A 22,269-nucleotide genomic window follows, 5' to 3' on the forward strand; every position below is an offset into this window, starting at 1 on the left:
CTGAGGCTGCTGGGAGAGATTTCCCTTTCTCTTCTTTGTTTGCACAGCTCCTGGGGTTCAGCTTTGGATTTGGACCCGTCTCTGCGTGTAGGTTGCCTGAGGGCATCTGTTCTTTGCTCAGACAGGACGGGGTTAAAGGAGCAGCTGATCTGGGGGCTCTGGCTCACTCAGGCCAGGGGGAGGGAGAAGTACGGAACGTGGGGCGAGCCTGTGGCGGCAGAGGCTGGCATGACGTTGCATCAGCGTGAGGCACACCGTGTGTTCTCCTGGGGAAGTTGTCCCTGGATCACAGGACCCTGGCAGTGGTGGGCTGCACAGGCTCCCGGGAGGGGAGGTGTGCACAGTGACCTGTGCTTGCTCACAGGATTCTTGGTGGCTGCAGCAGCAGCCTTAGCGTCTCATGCCCATCTCTGGGGTCCATGCTGATAGCCGCGTCTCACACCCATCTCTGGAGCTCCTTTAAGCAACTCTCTTAATCCCCTCTCCTCGCGCACCAGGAAACAAAGAGGCAAGAAAAAGTCTCTTGCCTCTTCGGCAGCTCCAGACTTTTTCCCGGACTCCCTCCCGGCTAGCTGTGGTGCACTAGCCCCTTCAGGCTGTGTTCACGCAGCCAACCTCAGTCCTCTCCCTGGGATCCACCGAAGCTGGAGCCTCAGCTCCCAGCCCCTGCCCATCCCAGCGGGTGAGCCAACAAGCCTCTTGGGCTGGTGAGTCCTGGTTGGCACCGATCCTCTCTGCGGGAACCTCTTCGCTTTGCCCTCTGCACCCATGTTGCTGCGTTCTCCTCTGTGGCTCCGAAGATCCCCCCTCCGCCACCTGCAGTCTCTGCCCGCGAAGGAGCTTCTAGTGTGTGGAAACCTTTCCTCTTTCACAGCTCCCTCCCACTGGTGCAGGTCCTGTCGCTATTCTTTGGTTTCTGTTTCTTCTTTTTTCTTTTGCCCTACCCAGGTACGTGGAGAGTTTCTTGCCTTTTGGGAGGTCTGAGGTCTTCTGCCAGCGTTCAGTAGGTGTTCTGTAGGAGTTGTTCCACATGTAGATGTATTTCTGATGTATTTGTGGGGTGGAAGGTGATCTCCACATCTTACTTTTTCGCCATCTTGAAGCTCCCCTGGCAGGCAGATTCTTAACCACTGTGCCACCAGGGAAGTCCCTGATTCATATGTTAACCCTTCTATATTTAGTCTTTTGGTGGATCCCCTTCAGATCATAACTGTATAGTTGACATAATTAAGTCTAAAGCTCATCTTTAAACAATACAAGAACCTCAGAATATTTAAACTACTCCTGAGTTAACAGGTGTTTGATAATTTAGTTCCACATTGTTATACTGCCAAATGATCACTTCTGTTAGTATAACTGGTTTATACAGTTATAGGCAATGGTTGATTAGTTTTACTCACATGTTAAACAATCTTTCTTCAGCAGTACTTTTTGCATCTCATTCTTACTTTCCAGGTTCAATTATCTTGTATGTATGTATGTATGTATGTATGTATGTATTTATTTATTTATTTATTTATTTATGGCTGCGCTGGGTCTTCGTTGCTGCGTGTGGGCTTTCTCTAGTTGAGTCGAGAGGGGGCTACTCTTCGTTGTGGTGCATGGGCTTCTCATTGTGGTGGCTTCTCTTGTTGCGAAGCACGGGCTCTAGGTGTGTGGGCTTCAGTAGTTGTGGCACGTGGGCTCAGTAGTTGTGGCACACGGGCTTAGTTGCTCCCCAGCATGTGGGATCTTCCCGGACCAGGGATTGAACCCATGTCCCCTGCATTGGCAGGCGGATTCTTAACCACTGTGCCACCAGGGAAGTCCCCAGTTATCTTCTTCCTGAAATATACTCTTCAATTGTTCTTTCAGCAGATATATTAGTATCTATTTGTATTAGTTTGCTGAAAATGTCTTGATTTTACATTCATTCTGAAATAACAGTATAATCAGATATAAAATTCTAGGTAGACAACTATTTTTTCTTAATCCTTTGAAGATATTATTCTATGTCTTTGGCTTGTACTGCTGCCGTCAAGAAATGTGCTGTCAGTCTAAATGTAATCCTTTTGAAGATTCAGTCCGCATGGACATGGAAGCTGCAGATACGGAGGGCTGACTGTACTATTCCATTTTATATAAGGGAGTTGAGTATGTGTGGATTTTCGTATTCAGGGGGTCCTGGAACCAGTCTCCCATAGGTGCAGAGAGGATGCATCCCTCAGAGAGGATGACTGTATTCTGTGTGATTACTTTGCTCAGATCTTTTCTTTTGACTTTAGTTATACCATGATGTTTTAAGGTATATATTTGTCTTTATTACACATTCTGGAAAATTCTGTCATTATCTTTTCAAATATTGACTCTTCTTTATTCTTTCTAATTAATCTTTCTAGAGGTCACGTTCAGCATATATTGGACCTTCTAACGGTATTCTCTTTGTCTTTTCTCTCTAATATATTTTCCATATCTTTATCTCTCTGTACTGCACTCTGGGGAAAGTCCTTACACGTGTCTTTCAATTCATTCTTCTCTATCTAGATCTAAGTTGCTTATATACCTACCTAAGGTTTTAAAATTTTAATGGTTAAGGTTCATTTCTAGATATTCAATTTGTTGTTTTTTCAACTTTGCCTTTAAAAAAATAGAGGTTTGTACTTTTCTCATTTTTAAATTCCTTCTTTTCGTTCCTTACTCATTTTCAAATAATTTATAATCTCTATCTGATATTTCTATTATCTGAAAGTGCTTGAGGTTATAGTCTTACTGTTTGTTGTGTCTACTGAAGTCTCATCATGCAGGATTTGCTTTGTGAGTTTTGCGGGCTCTGTAATTATGAACTGAACTGAACTCATCTTCAGTGGTACTTCACTTTTGGGACTTCTATGACATCTGGGTTGAAAACAACCAAACCCTCTAGAGAGGTTTTGGGTTTGCTTCTGCCAGGCACTCAGAAATATCCCATACAATTTTGGAGTTCTGAAACAACACAGGCACTATATCTGAACCCTGGACTTCCATGGGGAAAGACTGTCTTATCAGAAGAGATGACTTACTTCCTACCCCTACCCATGGCCCAGGCAGAGACTCTTCCTCATCAATGCAACAGTCTTTTCACTAAGGAGTAAACATTCAAGGGATCCAATCTGATTTTTTATGTGGCAGTCCCAGGTACATTTTTCTGCCTTGCATGGGCCCAAGGCCTCAACTTCTATCCTACTGTGGTTGTTAAAAGACAAGGTCCTTGGAAAGTAAGATTGGCAAAGCCCCTTACGGCACCCGTAGGTTCAGTACACCTAACACTCTGGTTTTCCTTCCTCATTTTGGCCTTGGAGTTATCTTACTTTCTAGTAAGGTCAGCAAAGCCTTTAAAAGAATACTTGTTGGCCCCTTCTCCCCCCATCATTTTTAGGTATTCTGCAGTGGAAGGGTTTCAAGTTGTCCAGTATACTGTATTCTGGGAACCAGGGTACTCTCAGGGTTTAGACTTAAATGGCAACATAGGCAACCCTAATTCAGTCCCCTTTATAGTAACTTTAACCTCATTAAAGATCAACTAAGAGCAGAATGATTGCTTCATCCCTCGAGAAATCAGGAAGAATGAATACAGGCTTTGGATCCCTGTTTCACCACTTACTAGTCATGCGACCTTGGGCAAGTTCCTTATTCAAAAGTATTTGTTTCCTTAACTACTAAATCGGAATAATAATTCTTGCTTCATAAAGTTAACTGTGGGTATTTAAATGAGATAGCGTAGATAAACTCCAAACATACTGTAGGCACTCAAAAAATAGTCTCCTTCCTTTCTCTCTGTTTAGAATATGGACCTTATGGAACTGCATGATAATAAGAATAGCTCCTTTAGATTTATACTATACTTTACATGTTTTACTAATAAAAAAAAATGTTTAACTTCTTAAAACCCTATGAGGTAGACAGAATCCCACTTAACAGATGAGGTCAAAACTTACTATTGGCAGAGCTAGGACCCAAAACCCAGAAATCCTAATTTACCAGTCTAATATTTCTCTGGGGATAATTGCGGCTTTGTAAGGTACTTAAAAAATCCTTCTGCTGAACTAGTTTCTGAGAAGGCATCCTCAGGCCACATATATAATGTAGACATCAGAGGCTCAGTAATTGAAAGAATGTAAGCATTTGACCTTAAGCAATTTGGAGCTGGTGATAGCTGAGGGACACCGTACCTTGTGAAAAATCCTGATGGGAGCCATCTCTGCTCCATTTAGCGTCTTCAAAAGGAACATGGGCCAAGAGGAAGCATTCAGCCGAAATCCTGCAGCAAACATAATGGGCAACAGATAAAAAAATATGTCTCAAAGGGAATTGCTATATCAAGTTTTCCCTTTGGAATCCAGCTACGCCTGCCACAACCTATGCTGTGATAGTTATAGAATCACAGATGGTTAGGGAAGGACTTAAAGGTTAAGTAGAAGAAATGCCTCATTAGACAGATGAGGAAATGAGGCATATAAGAGGGAATGTAACTTGCCCAAGGTAATGTTGCAAAGTAAGTAGTGGAGTAAAGTCCCCAACCAAATTTCCTGAAGCCAAAACAAGTATTACACAACAAATATCATGCCTAAAAAGCTTCCTTGAAAAATACAAAATAGATTTGTGATAGGAATAACAAACACTTAGAAATGATCTAGACAGTAGAGTGTGAACGGGGATATAATAATCTCTTAAGAAGAAACCAGATATGTCTGATAAATCCAACATACAAGTAAATCTTTTTGGTTTATCTCAATGTAAACATACTCTCACTTTTGCTCTCACTTTCTCTTTCTCGCTCTCTCTGTCTCTCTTTCCCACTCTCTCTCACACATACACACATACACAGAGTACAAAACACTTTTTGATATTCATTTTTACTTAACGAAGGATCAGGCATTGATGAAAATAGAAGGGATCATCTTATCCAAAAAAACTCATTTTCCAAAAGAGTGAAACGAAGCCTAGGGATGTTAATTGTCCATTGTCATTCTGCAATGACCAGTCAGTAAGAATATACCATTTAATTAACAAACTGTAAAAATAAGATCATTATCATAGTTAAGTCTTCCAGTTAGAGCTCCAAGTGCTTCCTTCAATTTGGCTTCAACCCTCTGTCCTGAGATACCAAAATCTAGTGCTTTCTGATAGTCTCCCAATCTACCTCAGCTTTCCCATTCCTGACAAAGAACAGATAGGCTGAACCAAAGCTGCAGAGAAATGGCAACAACAACAGTATCTGATGTTACTGAGTACTTCACTGTGTGCTAGATACTGTGCCAGGCACTTTCTACCGACTATCTAATTTAATCCTCAAGACAACCCAGTAGGGGAGAAATTATCTTCATTTTATAGATGAGGAAAGAGGTATAAAGTAAACTGCTTAAGATTTCAAAGTGAGCAAATGACAAAGATAGGATTGAAACCCAGGCAATCTGACTGTTGAGCCCACACTCTTTACTACACTAAATTATCCATGTGCATGTGAAATAAAAAAGGAAGAATCAGCTTTTGGGATAAAGTATTAGTTAAGAACTATAATTAAATTGAAGGGGAGGATGTGAGAAGAGAGAAGAAAATGGAAATAAGAGAGGTACCACCCCCACATGACTTAAACTTTTAGTCTCAAAGCTGGCTAGGCTACCAAGTGAGGTTTCCCAGGGTCAGGAGACTTCTTGGGATAGCTCATTCATAAACAATGGAGATAGCAATTCACACATTCCTGTCAAACTGCTACCACTTCTTTTTTGCTTGTCTAGTTCTTTTTCCTTCTGCAAAAAAATCCCAAAGGACAAAAAAACCCTAATTTTATGTGATTTGGTGGGGATGTCTACACTGGGCTCTACCTACCTGGCCATGGAATGCAAAATAATGCCATTTAGAAGCATCAGATTCCCCTAGACCAAAAGTGTATATGTATGTATGTCCCAAGTTGGATCAACTGTTTTCTGATATGATATGCACGTTGGAGAGAGCTTTTCTTTCTCTGAGATCATGGTTATAAGGAAATTTGTAGATTTGGCACTGCTAAATGGAGAACATAACTGAGAATAAAGCCAATGTAGAGCAGGAGATGGAGACACGAGAGTGTTTAAAACCCTGTGCCCAGACACACTCAGCACCAGGTCTTGCGCTTCGCAGTTACACGAGTCACTAATTCCTGCCTCCTCCTATTGCCCTCCTCTAACCTGGTCTGGGTTGGGGTTTTACACTCCAAAAGAGTCTTGACTACTACTCTTCCTTTGACCATGGTACAAACAAACAGACAAACAAATTTCTCCAGAAATTCAGGTCTGGTTTGTGTGTGAGGAAAACAACTCTCTTTAGGTCAGGGAAGGGTTGAAGCAAGCCAAACCTAGTGCAAATTTGCCATGAATGATTCACTACACCTATGGATAAGGCAAAGCTGTTCTAGAGAAATGCTCCCTCCACCTTCGTATAAGAGAGGAGTGGGGAGGAATGACTGCACAATTAGAAAATTCTGATTCATGCCCTCAGTTCCTAACGAGAGTGCCTCATCATGTAATTCCCAATTCAATTCTTTAGAAGTGGGTTACTGAGAGGCTTCTATCTCATCTGGTACTTGAGTGAAAAAGAAATCCTCTCAGCTCTGGAAACCCTTATAATAATATTATAATAGTTAATATGTATTGAATGCTTATCATGTATTAAATACTTTACAGGCACTTTCTCACAGGATATTTCAAATAATGCCATGAGGTGTGCACTATCATTATCCCTAGTTTGCAGATGATGAAAGAGAAACTCAGGAGAAGTAGCTTGTCCAAGGTAGTAAGTGGTAGAAACAGATTCCACTACATGACAGTCTTACTCCAAACCTCATGGTTCTTAACTACGTTTCACTATATCCTAGCAAGTTTCTTCAACAGTAGAAGGGCAAAGTAGAAATGTTGTCAACCCAAGGAATTACTGAGTACCTTATTCCCCTACCAAATTCAGATGTATTCACAATCTGTCTTGGGGAGTCATAGATAGAATGTTTAAACATTGAAAGGGATTTCAGAGGCCACATAGTATGAAGGTTTTATATTGTAGATGACAAAACTCAAGTCCAGAGAGGCTAAGAAACTTGTTCATGATCACATAAGTTGTTCCTGTAGTCAGGCTGGAGTCCCAGGACTTTCCATCTGATTCTCTTTCACTACGCTATGCTGCCTCCGTAAGAAAACATTTATTATGCTCATATTATTTGCCAGCCTCCCTGTGCTAAGCACTTTTAAGTGGGTTATCTCATTTAATCACTTCTACAACTCTGTGAATTTGATACGAGAAAAGTAGCACTGGTTTTGGAGCCAGGCTCCCTAGATTCAAATCTAGCTCTGCTACTTACCTGGTGTGTGATGTTTGGCAAATTATAAGACCTCTCTCTGGCTTTCGTTTCCTCAACAATAAAATGGGTAAGAAGAGTAACTACTTCAATGGGTTGTTCTAAGGGTTAAAATAGGTTAATACATGCGAAGCACTTAAAACGATGCCTGGTATGTGATAAGTGTTAAATGAATGCTGGCTTTTATTTTGATTATTATAGATGAAAAGACTGAGATTAGAGAAATTAAGTAAAATATCCAAGGTCGCTAAGCTAGTAAATAGCAGAGGCAGGATTTAAACCGAAGTCCTCTGTCTCCAGAGCATTCATTATTAATCAGCATATTAATGTCTTCAAATACAAATATTTAATTACGCAGTTCTACTATGCTGTCTCTCTTGGTAAAAGAAATGGAGTTGTAAATTTGTGCAAAAAGGAAGAGAAGAGTAAAAACAATAATTTGAGGGTCTCCTCAAATTAAACAATGGCTTGCAAGGAAAAGGCCAGGTGGGTAAGAAATCCTAACCTCTAAAGTGGGAGTACCTCAGTGTCTGGCCACTGGTTCTCTCTTCTTGGTCCCCACTCTTTTCCCATCAACGATGACTGCCAATTTACATCTCTAACCCAAACCTCTGTCCTGAGTTTCATGCTCATATTTTCAACTGCCTTATTCTATAACTCTACTTGGATGCCAAGAGATCTCAAAATCTAAAACAGAACTCTTGATTTTACTACCCCCTTTCCTCCAGTCATCTCATCTCAGTTAATGGAACCACTTATTTAAACCCAAGTGCTGAGACCAAAAAGCCTAGAAGTCACTCTTCGTTCCTCCCTTTCTATTGTCTTTCAAATACAATTAATCAGCCAAGTGTTGATGGTTCTTACATCTAATATACCCTAAACAGAACCATTCCTTACCATTCTATATTTCTCCCCACTAACACCCTAATCTAAGCGACAGTCAAACTTTGCCCAGACTACTAAAACAGCCTTCTAACCCTTCTCTCTGCTTCTACTTTTGCCTCCCTACTGTCTAGTCTCCACACAGCAACCAGAATGATATGGTTATGTTTTAAAAACTATAAATCAGATCACATCACTCTTACGCTTACATCCTATAACACAAAATAAATCTAGAGTCTTTATGTATTTAACAAAACTTACATGATCCGGAACTTGCTTACTTCTTATAACTCATCTCCTGCCACTCCCCTGCCCTTCATTCACTGGTCTTTGTTTCCCAAGCACACCAAGCTGTGTCCCTCTGCCTCAAACACCCTTCACTTTTCTCAAATCTTTGATAGTTCTTTGCTAAAATATCACCTCCTCAGAGAGGCATTCCTAGACTACCCTACGTAAAATAGCCTCCTAGATCCTGCTCCCTTCTTATCATCCTTACCTTTTATCACTGCCTAAATTTTCTTTCTTTTTTCCATATAATGTGTATGTCTTTTCCAACCAGAATATGAGCTCCATGAGAGTTTTACTGAACAAAAGAAAAATCTCCACTTATTAAATGGGTGCCAGGAATTGATAAATGCTTTATCATGTTACCCCATTTAATCCTCAACCATGTGTGGCAAAGTTTATTAATGATGTGGCAGGTGAGGCAACTGAAATTCACGGTTAAAAGTCAAGGTAGGGGCTTCCCTGGTGGCGCAGGGGTTGAGAGTCTGCCTGCCAATGCAGGGGACGTGGGTTCGAGCCCTGGTCTGGGAAGATCCCACATGCCGCGGAGCAACTGGGCCCGTGAGCCACAATTACTGAGCCTGCGCGTCTGGAGCCTGTGCTCCGCAGCAAGAGAGGCCGCAACAGTGACAGGCCCGCGCACCGCGATGAAGAGTGGCCCCCACTTGCCGCAACTAGAGAAAGCCCTCGCACAGAAACGAAGACCCAACACAGCCATAAATAAATAAATAAATAAATAAATAAATAAACCCAAAGTTAAAAAAAAAAAAAAAGTCAAGGTAGGGGCTTCCCTGGTGGCGCAGGGGTTGAGAGTCTGCCTGCCAATGCAGGGGACGTGGGTTCGAGCCCTGGTCTGGGAAGATCCCACATGCCGCGGAGCAACTGGGCCCGTGAGCCACAATTACTGAGCCTGCGCGTCTGGAGCCTGTGCTCCACAACAAGAGAGGCCGCTAATGAGAGGCCTGCGCACCGCGATGAAGAGTGGCCCCCACTTGCCACAACTAGAGAAAGCCCTCGCACAGAAACGAAGACCCAACACAGCCATAAATAAAATATGGAAATAAATAAAAATTAAAAAAAAAAAAAAGTCAAGGTAAAGCAACTTACCATTGGCCACACAACTAAACTAGTAAGTGGCTGGGCTAATATTAGAAAGCCAGGTCTCCAATTCTAAACCCAGGCATGCTGCAAGTGTTCTGTGCTTAGCTAAGATTTCTTTTTAAAATATTTATAAACAACCAGTCACAAAGATCTTTCATATGCTCCTAAGACTGTGGGACTACTGAATAGGTTAGGGTTCATTTGTTTGAACTAACAGTGATCTGAGCAAGCTCTGAACTACAATGTAGATCAGCAGGTCTAGAATCTAATCATAGTTCATGCCCTCTGGTGGCAGGTAACAGAACAGCACTCATACCAGGAAGCACATGAATGGGCCCTACTCCTTACCCCGCCATTGTCCTATATAGTAATTCCAAGCTTTATGAAGTTATTAGACTCTATGGCTGTCAAGATGATTCCCAAATCATTCTCTCCTCCCAGAGGAGCTTTACATACATGTACACATACAAATACATGTACAGAAACATGCCACCAATTCACTGTACAACTTTGGACAACTAACTTCCCTTTCCCTATTTCTGTATTTGTCAGATGATGACACTGAACTAAAGCAGTGCTTCCAAACTGAGGTTGGGTGGGCTATCTAAATTTTACCCCAAGAGTGAGAGAAACGAGAACTGGAAGAGAGGTGCTGAACAAACTGTCTTCTCTGAGGAAGAAGTGAATGTTCAGTCAGGTTGTATTTGGGGAGGACTGTTAGAATTCCTTTTGCTTCCGCCAGGATGCTGTCACCACTTCAATGCTCCACTCTTATATACACACTCAAACACAAGTTAATTCAGATTTATTTAATTGGGGGTGGGGTTATGACTAGTCTTGAGATAGGTGTACGTATAGATGGGTCTGGTGTTACTCAATGTCAGGGGTCTTGCAGAGAAGAGAGTTTGGTGAATATTTTTAAAATTACCTTTGTAAAATGAGTTATTTAAGATACCATAGTTAAAGTTACTTCTCTCTAAAATTTCATCCCCCCTCCCAAATTTCTATAAACAGAGTTCAAATTTCCATAACCATAAATGAGATACGCATCTTTTAAAATCCCCCTTTTTACTGACAGGCCCTGGAAGCTATTTAGCATAAGAGAAGACTGATCAGTGTCAGCAACATAAGAGGGTTCCTTTCAAGTCAATGTCCCACATAGACATCAGAGCATGTGACTAAGTTTGCTGAGCAGGCAGTTTGTACTGGGATCCTGACACACTTGACTAGAGGCCTCAGCAGAGGCCAGCTCTGCTCTAGCCTAGGGACTCTCAAACTTGGACACTGAAATCCCCTGGGGAGTATTAAAGAACGCATCATCCCACTCCCAGAAATTCAGATTTAATTGATCTGAGGTAAGGCCTAGGCACTGAAATTTTTGAGAGCTCCCTAGGTGATTTTAACTGGCAGCCATGTTGGAGAATTACTGATCCAGACAGCCCTGTTTAGAAGAAATAACCTCAGTCTAAGTATAGAATGGACCAGTAAAACAAGGGGATGTGAGGAAAAGGTTGACATCACCTGAGAATCATTCTACCTTTTCACCTTTTTTCCCTGGAGGACTCTGCAAAGCAGTAACCAATGTTCCTATGTGAACAGAACACACACACATACACACACACACAAACCACACAAGATTTTAATGGAGAAGAATGCTCTTTAGAGCAATGCTTCCCAAATATAGACCAACTGTGTTAGAGTCTCGGGAGAGCCATTTTACCATGCAGAATCCCAAGCCCCATTACCTAGAAATTCTGATTCAGCAACTCTGGGGAGAAGTCCAGAGGAGGCCTGGGGAACATGAACACACACACATATATATGTATAATTATATACATAAATTATTTAAAACTTTTTATCTTGAAAAATTTTAAACCCAGAGAAAAGTAGCAAAAAACAATACAAGAACAAACTATGTACCCTTCACCTAAATTCAGCAACTAATAACACTTCACCACAATTGCTTTCCATCTATCTACACACACTTTTTCCTCTGAACTATGTGAAAGTTAGAGACATCATGATATAGACTTCACCTCTACATACGTCAAGACATTTGTCCTCAGAACAAGGACATTCTCCTTTAGAACTGCAATATTATCATATCCAATACATTTAAATAAAAATATCTTCAACTGTCCCCGAATCTTTATAGGTGTTTAATTTTTAAAATACATCACGGATGACATATTGCATTTGGTTGTCAAGTTTCTTTAGTCTCCTTTAATCTAGGATAGTCCAGTTGCCTTTTGTTTTTCATGAAATTGTTACTTTTGAAGAGTCTGGCCTGTTTTATAGAACGTCCCACAATTTGGATGTTTTCTGATTGTTTCCTTATGATTACATTCATGCTAAACAGTTTTGACAAAGATACTACACAAGGGATGTTGAGTACTTCTCATTCATTGCTTCAAGCGGTACATAATGTCAGTTTGTCTAATTATTAATGATACTGAATTTGATCACTTATTAAGGAATGACTGAAAGATTTCTTCATTGTAATTTCCCCTTGTAATTAATAGATAATCAGTGGGGAGAAACTTTGAGAATGTGTGAATATCCTATTCTCCAATAAGCTTTTTTTTTTCTTTGTTTTAGCATTCATTGATTATCCTGGTCTGAATCCATCAAAATGGTGGTTGCCAAAATGATAATTTTCTATCATTCTTTATATTTGTTAGCTGATATTCTGTAAAGAAGAACTTTCTCTGCAACTTTAATTTTTTTCCTTGTGTATCACTAGGGACCCATGAGGCTATTACTATTGTTCTTCTATTTTTATTATTCTCTTTGATGGTCATATTTTTCCAATTTTGGCTAGTCAGAGTCCCTTTAAACTGGCTCCTGTATCCTTCTGATATGTACCCATCATTCTTTGAGACTTCTTTGCTTTCTGGCAAAGTAAGATCTTCCAGGTTCACCTTACGTTTTCTCTGTTGCTCTGTCTTGGAATCAGCCATTGCTCCAAGAAGCCATGATTCCTTTTAGTGGAGAATGGGATTTAGAAATCAAATCAAGGTGCTCCCATTGCTACTGAGGAGTCATTGTTTCCAGGCCTTTTCAATAGAGCTTGGAATATATACATACATATACATATACATGTATTATCTTAGAATATATACATATACATACGTATATATTCTAAGTGAATAAGTATTATATTAATATATATTTATGTATATTTTAATACATATTAATATATACTTATATACCTATTTTAAGTTAAGAGTTCAAAACAAACCTCCAATTCAAATCCTACACTGCAAGGGTTCTTCTTCATCTTTTCCATCCCATACTTGTATCTTATTTACTCATTTGCTCTATCTTCAATACATGCAAAATAGTTTCAGATTATTAGGGTGAAACCACTAACATTATTAAAAAAAAGTCAGAATTTCTTTGCAGTTCCATTTTCCTTTGAAATATGTCCCATTGAGGGTGTACTGTGAAGGTTCTGTGTCCAAGTTGTTTGAACTCTTTCTTCAATGTGGTTATGATATCCATTTGATACAGAGTTCAGTTTGTTTCTGTTTATAGTCAATTTTAGGATATGGTTTGTTCATCTTTTTTTTTTTGGTTTAATTTTATGTATTAAGTAAGACATTTATATAATTCAAAAGTCAAAAGAATATAAAAGGGTATTTTTAGAGAAGTCTCACTCTCATTTCTATGCTTTCCACCCTATTCCCAGACACTCCCAATAGGTGACCTTTTCATTATTTTCTGGTTTTAACAGTCCTGTGTTTCTTTTTATAAAACTAAGTATACAAAATATATGTAAGTTCATGTACATTATATATATGTGCATGTGTGTGTATACATGTGTATTTCCCCTTCTTTCTCAAAAGTAAATGGCATTAAGTACATTCACATCAATGTGTAACCATTACCACCATCCATCTCCAGAACTTTTTCATCTTCCCCAAATGAAACTCTGCCCATTAAACAGTAACTCCCCATTCCCCTCTCCCCTTTCCCAGCTCCTTGCAACCGCCATTCTATTTCCTGCCGCTATGAATTTGCCTATATTCGGTACCTTTTATAAGTGGAATCATACAGCATTTGTCATTTTGTGACTGGCTTATTTCATTTATAATAGCATAATATCTTTAAGATTCATCCACATTGTAGCATGTGTCAGAATCTCCTTACTTTTTAAAGCTGAATAATATTCCACTGTGTGTATATATACCACATTTTATTTATCCATTCTTCTGTCAATAGACACTTGGGTTGTTTTGACCTTTTGGATATTGTGAATAATGCTGCTAAATATAGGTATACCAATATCTCCTTTAGTCCCTGCTTTCTATTCTTTTGCCTATCTACCCCAAAGTGGAATTGCTAGATCACATGTAATTCTATTTTTAACTTCTTTGAGGAAACATATTGTTTTCCATAGTGGCTGTACCATTTTACATTCCCAATACACAACAATACACATGGTTCCAATTTCTCCACATCCTCACCAACACTTGTTATTTTCTATTTATTTGATAATAGCCATCCTAATGGGTGTGAAGTATTATCTCATTGTGGTTTTGATTTGTATTTCCCTAAATGATTACTGATGCTGAGCATTTTTTCATGTGCTTACTGGCCACATGTATATCTTCTTTAGAGAAATGTCTATTCAAGTCCTTTGCCTATTTTTTAATCAGGTTATTTATTTGCTGTTGTTGAGCTGAAGGAGTTTTTAAAAATATATTCTGGATATTAACCCCTTACCAGATATATGATTCGCAAATATTTTCTCCCATTCCATGAGTTCCCTTTTCACTCTGTTAAAAGTACCCTTTGATAAACAAAATTTTAAATTTTGATGCAGTCAAATTTAACTATTTTTTTCTTTTGTTGCCTGTGCTTTTGGTGTCATATCCAAAAATCATTGCCAATTCCAATGTCATGAAGCTTTTCCCCTATGTTTTCTTCTAAGAGTTTTACAGTTTTAGCTCCTACATTTAGGTTTTTGATCCATTTTGAGTTAGTTATTGTATAATGGTGTAAGGTAAAGGTCTAATTTCATTCTTTTGCATGTGGATATCCAGTTTTCCCAATACTATTTGTTGAATCGGACATGTGATTTTGAAAAAATAATAGCTTTAGTGAGATGTAACTCAATTTATACTTTTAAATGTCCGATTCAGTGGTTTTTAGAGTTATGAAACATCATTCTATCTAATTTTAGAACATTTTCATCACTCCTCCAAAAAGAAAACCCATATCTATTAGCTGCCACCCCCCATTGTCCCTTCATCCCAATCCCTGGAAACCACTAACCTACTCTCTGCCCTTTTGGATTTGCCTATTTTCTCCCATCGTGTGGGCTGTCTTTTCACTTTCTTGATAGTGTGTTTGAAAGCACAAAAGCTTTTAATTTTGAAGTCCATCTATCTAGTTTTTCTTCTGTTGTTTGTGCTTTTGGTGCCATATCTAAGAAACCACCGCCTAATCCAAGGTCATGAAGATTTACTCCCATGTTTTCTTCTAAGAGTTTTATAGCCTTAGCTCTTACATTTAGGTCTATTATCCACTTGGAGTCAATTTTTGTATATGGTGTGGAGGTGGGGGTCCAACTTCATTCTTTTGTATGTAGATATCCAGTTGTCCCTGTGCCAGCTGTTGAAAACCCCTACTGAATTATCTTGGCACCCTTGTTGAAAATCAACCGAGCATAAATGTATGGGTTTATTTCTGCACTCTCAAATCTAATCCTCTTATCTATAAGTCTATGTTCAATTTATGCCAGTACCACAATGTCTTGAGTACTGTTGCTTTGTAGTAAGTTTTGAAATCGAGAAATGTGAGTCCTCAGTAGTGTGCTGATTTTTGCTGAAGTTCATATGACTTTCTTCCTTAGCTATTTTAATATGGTGAAGTCCATTAATGATATTTCTGAAGTTAAATATTCTTTTCATTCCCAGAAAAAAAAAGCTACTTTGTCTTGATGAATTATTGTTGTAAATATGTTGAACTCTAATTCCTAGTATTTTATTTAGGTGTTTTGTAATAATATTCACACATGAGGCTGTGTGTGTGTGTGTGTGTGTGTGTGTGTGTGTGTGTGCGTGCATGCGTGTGTGTGTGTGCGTGCATGCGTGTGTTTAAATCAGGTTTAAGTATCAAAGTTCTACCTGCTTCATAAAAAGAATTTGGATATTTTCCTTTTTCTATGATCTAGAAATGCACTGTCTAGTACGGTAGCCACCAACCACATAGGTTTTTAACTTTAAATTATAATTAAAATAAAATTAAATATTCAATTCTTTAGTTGCAGTAGACACATTTCAAGTGCTCTACAGACACATGTGGCTGGTGACTACCATACTGGACAGCAAAGACACAAAACATTTCCATCATCACAGAAAGTTCTGTTGGGTATCACTGACGTACAACAACTTAAGTAGCATTGAGATTATCTGGTCTTCAAGGTTTTGTAGGATTTCCCTCTAAAATAATCTGCATGCAGTGCTTTAATGTAAGTGCTTTGAAAACATACGTGATGCTCCTAGGGTCAATTCTGACAAACAGTATTTTCCTATTTCACCTAGCTTTCCTAGTTTACATAGAGCTATTCCCCGCCTTTGTCATTTCTACTTTTGTATATCTGTGCTTATTCTTTTTTTTTCTTTATTAGGCTAACTAGTGGTTTGTTATTTTGTTGAGGTTTTCTCCAAAGAAACAGTATTTTGATTTACTGCTTTTCTATTTTCTACCACATTAATCTCTCTTTCTATCTTTATTTTTTCTTCTACTTATTTCTCCTTTGTATTTGCTTTGGAGTGTAACTTTTTCTAGCTTTTTGAATTGGGAATTTAAATTCGCAATTTTTATCCTTTCATTTTCCTTTATGTCAGGTATTTAAGGCTATAAGTTTTCTTCCAACCACTGCTTTAATTGTATCTCAAAATTCTGATGTGAGGTTTATTATCATTATGTTTTAGGAATTTTAAAATTTTGGTTTATATTTCCATTTTTCAAACAAAAGTTGTTTAAAGAGTTTTAAATTTCAAGGTGGAAGGGCATTTACCAGGGTATAAAGTTTGATATGCATACATACATACACACACACACACATATGATCTATCTTATTCATTAAAGTCTTCAACCCCTTTACTTTTTGTCCTCTTGGTCTGTCTTGTCTTGAGAGAGGTGTGTTAATTCTCCTATTAGTGTGTTTGTCTATGTCTCCTTGCATCTACCATAATATCTATTTTATTAATTCTACCATGTCTAATAACAGAATTGTAACCTCTGCTATTATATTGTTTGACATTCCTTCATATATCCTTGATCATCCTTTTATTTTCAGCTGTTCTGACTCACTTTACTTTAGGTATGTCTCCTGTACAGAGTATAAAGTTGGGTTTGACTTTGAGCACGAATCTGAAATTTTTTTCTTTTAATAGGTGAGTTAAAACCATTTACATTTATTAATATAAATTACACATTTGGTCTCAACTCTGTCACATTACGTTTTATTTACTGTATTTTCCATATTTAGTTCATCTCTTTGTGTCATCTGTTTCTTGATCTTTTTCTTCCTTTGGTATTTAGGAAGTTCTGGAATTTTGTTTTAGTAGTTACCTTTATACTAACATATGTCATAATGTCCTTAATTCCCTTATTTCCTCACTTAGGCTTCTACTATTTGGTTTATCAGTTTTAAGTGATACCCGGGACCCCATCTACAGATACGACAGGAGGAAAGGGGCTTGCTTTCTGGCTGCACTGTGTTGGCTTGGCAGGCTCCTGCAGCACCCCATCTCCCCTGTGGCCCAGGTCCGGGAGTGCAGGGCAGCCAGTAGCAGCACCACCCTCCCCATCTTAAGTGGTTTTGTAGCAGAGTTTCTCCAGAAACACACCTCTCCATGAACAGCTTTCTCAGCACCCTGGAGGACAGAGTTCTAGCAAGTTCCACTGCTGTGGCACCACAGTGATTTCCCTCATCCAGTAAGCCACAGTTGTGCCGCCTCCAACGGGGAGTCTACATCTCAGCCCTGAGATGGGGGAAGGGAGGCTCTTCCTTCAGTGCTCTATCTCTGCCCCAGTGTAGTGGCTTCTCCTTATGTCTGCTCTTCTTATATTCTTTAGAGTTCTCTTGCCTTTTGACTAGCCAATCCCTCACTCCAATCCTCTGTTATAGTTAACACATATATTAAACTTTCTGTGTTTAAACTGCTGTGTGGGTTCTCTTTCTTCACTGGACCCAGACTGATACCATACTATTCTACTCTTGTCCCTACCTTTGTTTTTGTCTTAGATTGATCATCTGTTGTTTGGATGGAGCTCTTTCCATAACTGATTCCTTAGGAAGGGCTTGGGGTCACAATATTTCCTGAGTTCTTGCATGTTGAAAACTCTTTCAGTATAATCTCAGTACTTGAAAAAACAGCTTGTCTAGATATAAAACCTGTCTTTTCATTTTCTTTCCTTGAATTTCTTAAAAACGCTGCTCCACTTAGTCTTGCTTTGTATTTTGCTGTTGAGAAGTATGATGCAAACCTGACTTTCTTTCCCATGTGAGTAATTTGGCCTTGTTGCTGGAGGCTTAGATGAATTTTTCTTTATTCTTATAGTATAATAGTTTTACTAGAATATGTCTTAGAGTTGACCAATCTAGATCAATCTTTCCAGGAATAAGGTAGGCCCTTTCAATATGAAGGTTTAGGTGTTCTTTAATTTTTGGAAAATTTCCTTATATTACAATTTTAAGTATTAATTCTGTTTATCTTCTTCAGGGACTCCAAATATATATGTACACATACATATACACATTGGATCTTTGTTGACTATGTTCTACATCTAACAGTTCCTTTCTGATACTTTTAAACCTTCTCTAATATTTATTTTTATTTCTCTTCTCAATGTCCCTTATTATATTTCCAGTTGAATCTATTGTCCCAGTGGGTACCCTGGAATTGAGTCTTCAACTGAGATTATTTTTCTTTCAATTTTTTTCTTGAGTTTGAACAACTCTATTTTCACATCTTCTTGTCTATTGTGCATTTCTAGTCTGACTTAAAATTTTTGATTCAAGGTATTTTTTCATATCTGTCAATACTTATTTAATTTGAGATGGGTTATTGTGCAACAGTTTTCCTCTGGCTAGTCACTGATTTTGGCTGTAGAATTTTCAATAGTTAAAATGGTTTTATCCTCTATTTCTGTTTTTCTTCACGTAGAAGCTTTTTATAGATGTTGACTGTTGTTTCTTAATCCTTTGAAATGTCTTATATTCTCCTGGGCTTGCAAAAAACAGGATGTTCCATTTTGGCAGGGAACTTGGGTCATGAGTTTTCTGTTGGCATAGTGAAATGCAGTTTCTTTAGTAGATGAGCCTATTTGGGATGGGATGGGAAGGTTTGTAGGTCTTTTTGATTTTATGATTCTGTTTTGTTCCTGCATAACTCTAAATTACTACCCATGGTTTCCTTCTTTTCCTTCAGTATTATAGCTACCTCTCCCACAAAGGTAGTTGTCTTCCCAAGACTGCTATCTCTAGTCCCTCACTCTTTTAATTCACTCTCTTTCTTCTGATTCTCCAGTAGCCAAGGCTCTAATCAAGGAGCTCTTAGCTCTCTTTCAGTATTTCCCACTCTGGATGGGACTGTCTTTTTCTGGGGGTGATTTTGGCTGTGTTAGGCTCCCATTGTCCTCTCCCTTTTTAATGTAGTTTCTACCTACATAAAACTCTTCATTCTGGTATGGGGTGGGTACTAGCTCTAGTGGTTTCAGATCTTTATATCTGAACATGTAGACAACATGTTACTGAAATCTGTGGTATTCTTTTTTTTTTTTTAACATCTTTATTGGAGTATAACTGCTTTACTATGGTGTGTTAGTTTCTGCTTTATAACAAAGTGAATCAGCTATACATATATATATATATCCCCATGTCCCCTCCTTCTTGCGTCTCCCTCCCTCCCACCCTCCCTATCCCACTCCTCTAGGTGGTCACAAAGCACCGAGCTGATCTCCCTGTGCTATGCGGCTGCTTCCCACTAGCTATCGGTTTTACATTTGGTAGTGTATATATGTCCATATCACTCTCTCACTTTGTCCCAGCTTACCCTTTCCCCTCCCTGTGTCCTCAAGTCCATTCTCTAGTAGGTCTGCGTCTTTATTCCCCTCCTGCCCCTAGGTTCTTCATGACCATTTTTTTTTCTTTTAGATTCCATATATATGTGTTAGCATACGGTATTTGTTTTTCTCCTTCTGACTTACTTCACTCTGTATGACAGACTCTAGGTCCATACACCTCACTACAAATAACTCAATTTAGTTTCTTTTTATGGTTGAGTAATATTCCATTGTATATATGTGCCACATCTTCTTTATCCATTCATCTGTCGATGGGCACTTAGGTTGCTTCCATGTCCTGGCCATTGTAAATACAGCTGCAATAAACATTGTGGTACATGACTCATTTTGAATTATGGTTTTCTCAGGGTATATGCCCAGTAGTGGGATTGCTGGGTCGTATGGTAGTTCTATTTTTAGTTGTTTAAGGAACCTCCATACTGTTCTCCATAGTGGCTGTATCAATTTACATTCCCATCTGTGGTATTCTTGACTCCTGGTTATGTTTAGGCATGAGTTATGGGTGGTTTGATTTCCTTTCCTTTTTGATCTGTATGTTTCTGGAGAATTTATGGAAAGATTTTGATTTAGATGGTCACCATTATCCCTGGGAACTTACATTTTTTAATAGCCTATCAAGATGCTTCTAAACAGTGATTCATAAAGTAGGTTGAGAATCTTACGGTACTATGCAGCTACAAAAAGGAATGAGGAACATCTTCATACAACTAAGAAGTCATCTTTAGGATATATTGCTAAATGAAAAAAGTAAGATTGAAGAAAGTATGTATAATATGCTGTCATTTATATAAGAAGACAGGGAATACATATGTATGTACACACACACACTCATACGGATATATTTGCTTATTTTTTAAAAACTGGAGTATAAACTATTAAATTAAAAGAAAGTGGTTACCCTATAGCAGAAGAAAGGGATAAGGTGAAGGGGATTTCTCTGAATATACTTTGTTTTATAGATTTCACTTTAAGAATGATTTATATATATATGACGCCAAAGATGGGATAATTCAAGAATCAATAAGTACAGTTAGTGCAATGGAGTGAAACACATCAATTATGTATGAATCTTTGAGTTTATGATACTAAACAACAACAACAACACTAGCCATAAATAATTTTGGAGGATGATGGTAATCCAATTTATTATTTTGAAAATTGGTAAATAAAGAAAAGAATCAAGCATTTAAACTGTCTTTCCTGCATGAACTGTACTTTAGGATAACCAAATAGTTGATGAAAGTTTATTTAAATAGACATGTTCCATTTAATTTATGTGGACCGAATGATAATATTAAAATTTCCCATTTTGCAACCATAATGAAGTGATGGGTCTAAATCAGGGGTTAGCAAACTATAGCCAGAAGGCTGGCCACCTGTCTTTGTAAACAAAGCTTTACTGGAGCACATCCTTGCCCATTTGTTTATGTATCATCTATGGCTGCTTTCACATTACAAGGACAAAGCTGACTAGTTACAACGGAGAAGGTATGGCCCATAAGCCTGAAATACTTACTACCTGACTCTTTAAGAAAATCTGTCAACCCCTGCTCTAGACCACAAGCAGTAATGGCTGCTACATTATAAAATGAGAGACAACCAGACCATATATGCTTCCTAATAAAGACCACCGCCTATGAAATATTCTTATGAAAAAATTGAACCTTAACCTGATCAAGCCTCTAGATCTAGTTACCAATTTCTAGGAAGAGAGGACATGTTAAATGATACCACAGAGATACAATCAGCAAAATCTAACTGTGGGAAAATTTAAAGACAAATGACTTAGGTTTTTCAACAAATAAATTGCAAGAAAAAATAAGAGAGACAAGGAGAACCCATAGACTAAAAGAGACTTAAGGGACATATCAACCAACTGCAATATGTTGATTTTATTTGGATCCTGATTCAAAGAAAATGGAATAAAGAGAGAGAGAAAGAGAGAGACAGATAGACAGATAGACAAACACTAGGGAAAATTTAAACACTGAGTAAATATTCGTTGATATTAAGGAATTACCATTATTTACATGTGATAATGTTACTATGATTATGCTTTTAAAATATTAACTATGAGAGATACATACTAAATATTTAACGATAAAATGATACTATGTTTAGGCAATTGGGCAGGAGCAGGCAGGGAGTGTGTATAGGATACATGGACATTCACTGTGCTATTTTTTTCTACTTTTGTATGCATTTGAAAGTTTACATTACAAATAATTTTTTTTAATGGAGGAAAATGTTAAATAACCACCTAGGGAGGTCTTTCAAATGATACTGTCCTCTAATGTTCATTTAATTTAGCACAGCCTCCTGAAGGGAACATAGCCTATAACCCTTCTCTCTCTATCCTCTGTTGAGACTCACTGCAATAGTGATTAATAGTAACTGATGAGATGGGCTAAATCATGCAGGTATACTGCGGCAAAAAAAGGTGAATCTGATCTTGAGGAGAAAAATACAGTGGGGTTATTAGTTTAAGTAAAATAATGCATTTTACTTAATAATTGATTCAAAGTGAGAAAATTCCAAGGACCAAGTAAAAATTT

General features: G+C 38.3%; 1 protein-coding gene across 13 annotated transcripts in view; it reads right to left on the reverse strand.

The window, feature by feature from the left end:
- SCMH1 (Scm polycomb group protein homolog 1) overlaps positions 1 to 22,269 on the reverse strand; it is a 200,428-nt gene that overhangs the window by 97,593 nt on the left and 80,566 nt on the right. For all 13 annotated transcript variants that reach the window (XR_005021424.1, XM_036864994.1, XM_036864929.1 and 10 more), the window contains one exon: positions 4,188 to 4,276. Coding sequence is in view for 12 of the 13 variants with exons in the window: in XM_036864994.1 (XP_036720889.1) it covers positions 4,188 to 4,276 (89 nt within the window). In the remaining variant the exon portion in view is untranslated. The remainder of the gene's footprint in view (positions 1 to 4,187; positions 4,277 to 22,269) is intronic.

Source organism: Balaenoptera musculus, chromosome 1 (genome assembly GCF_009873245.2).
Source record: "Balaenoptera musculus isolate JJ_BM4_2016_0621 chromosome 1, mBalMus1.pri.v3, whole genome shotgun sequence".
NCBI lineage: Eukaryota > Metazoa > Chordata > Mammalia > Artiodactyla > Balaenopteridae > Balaenoptera > Balaenoptera musculus.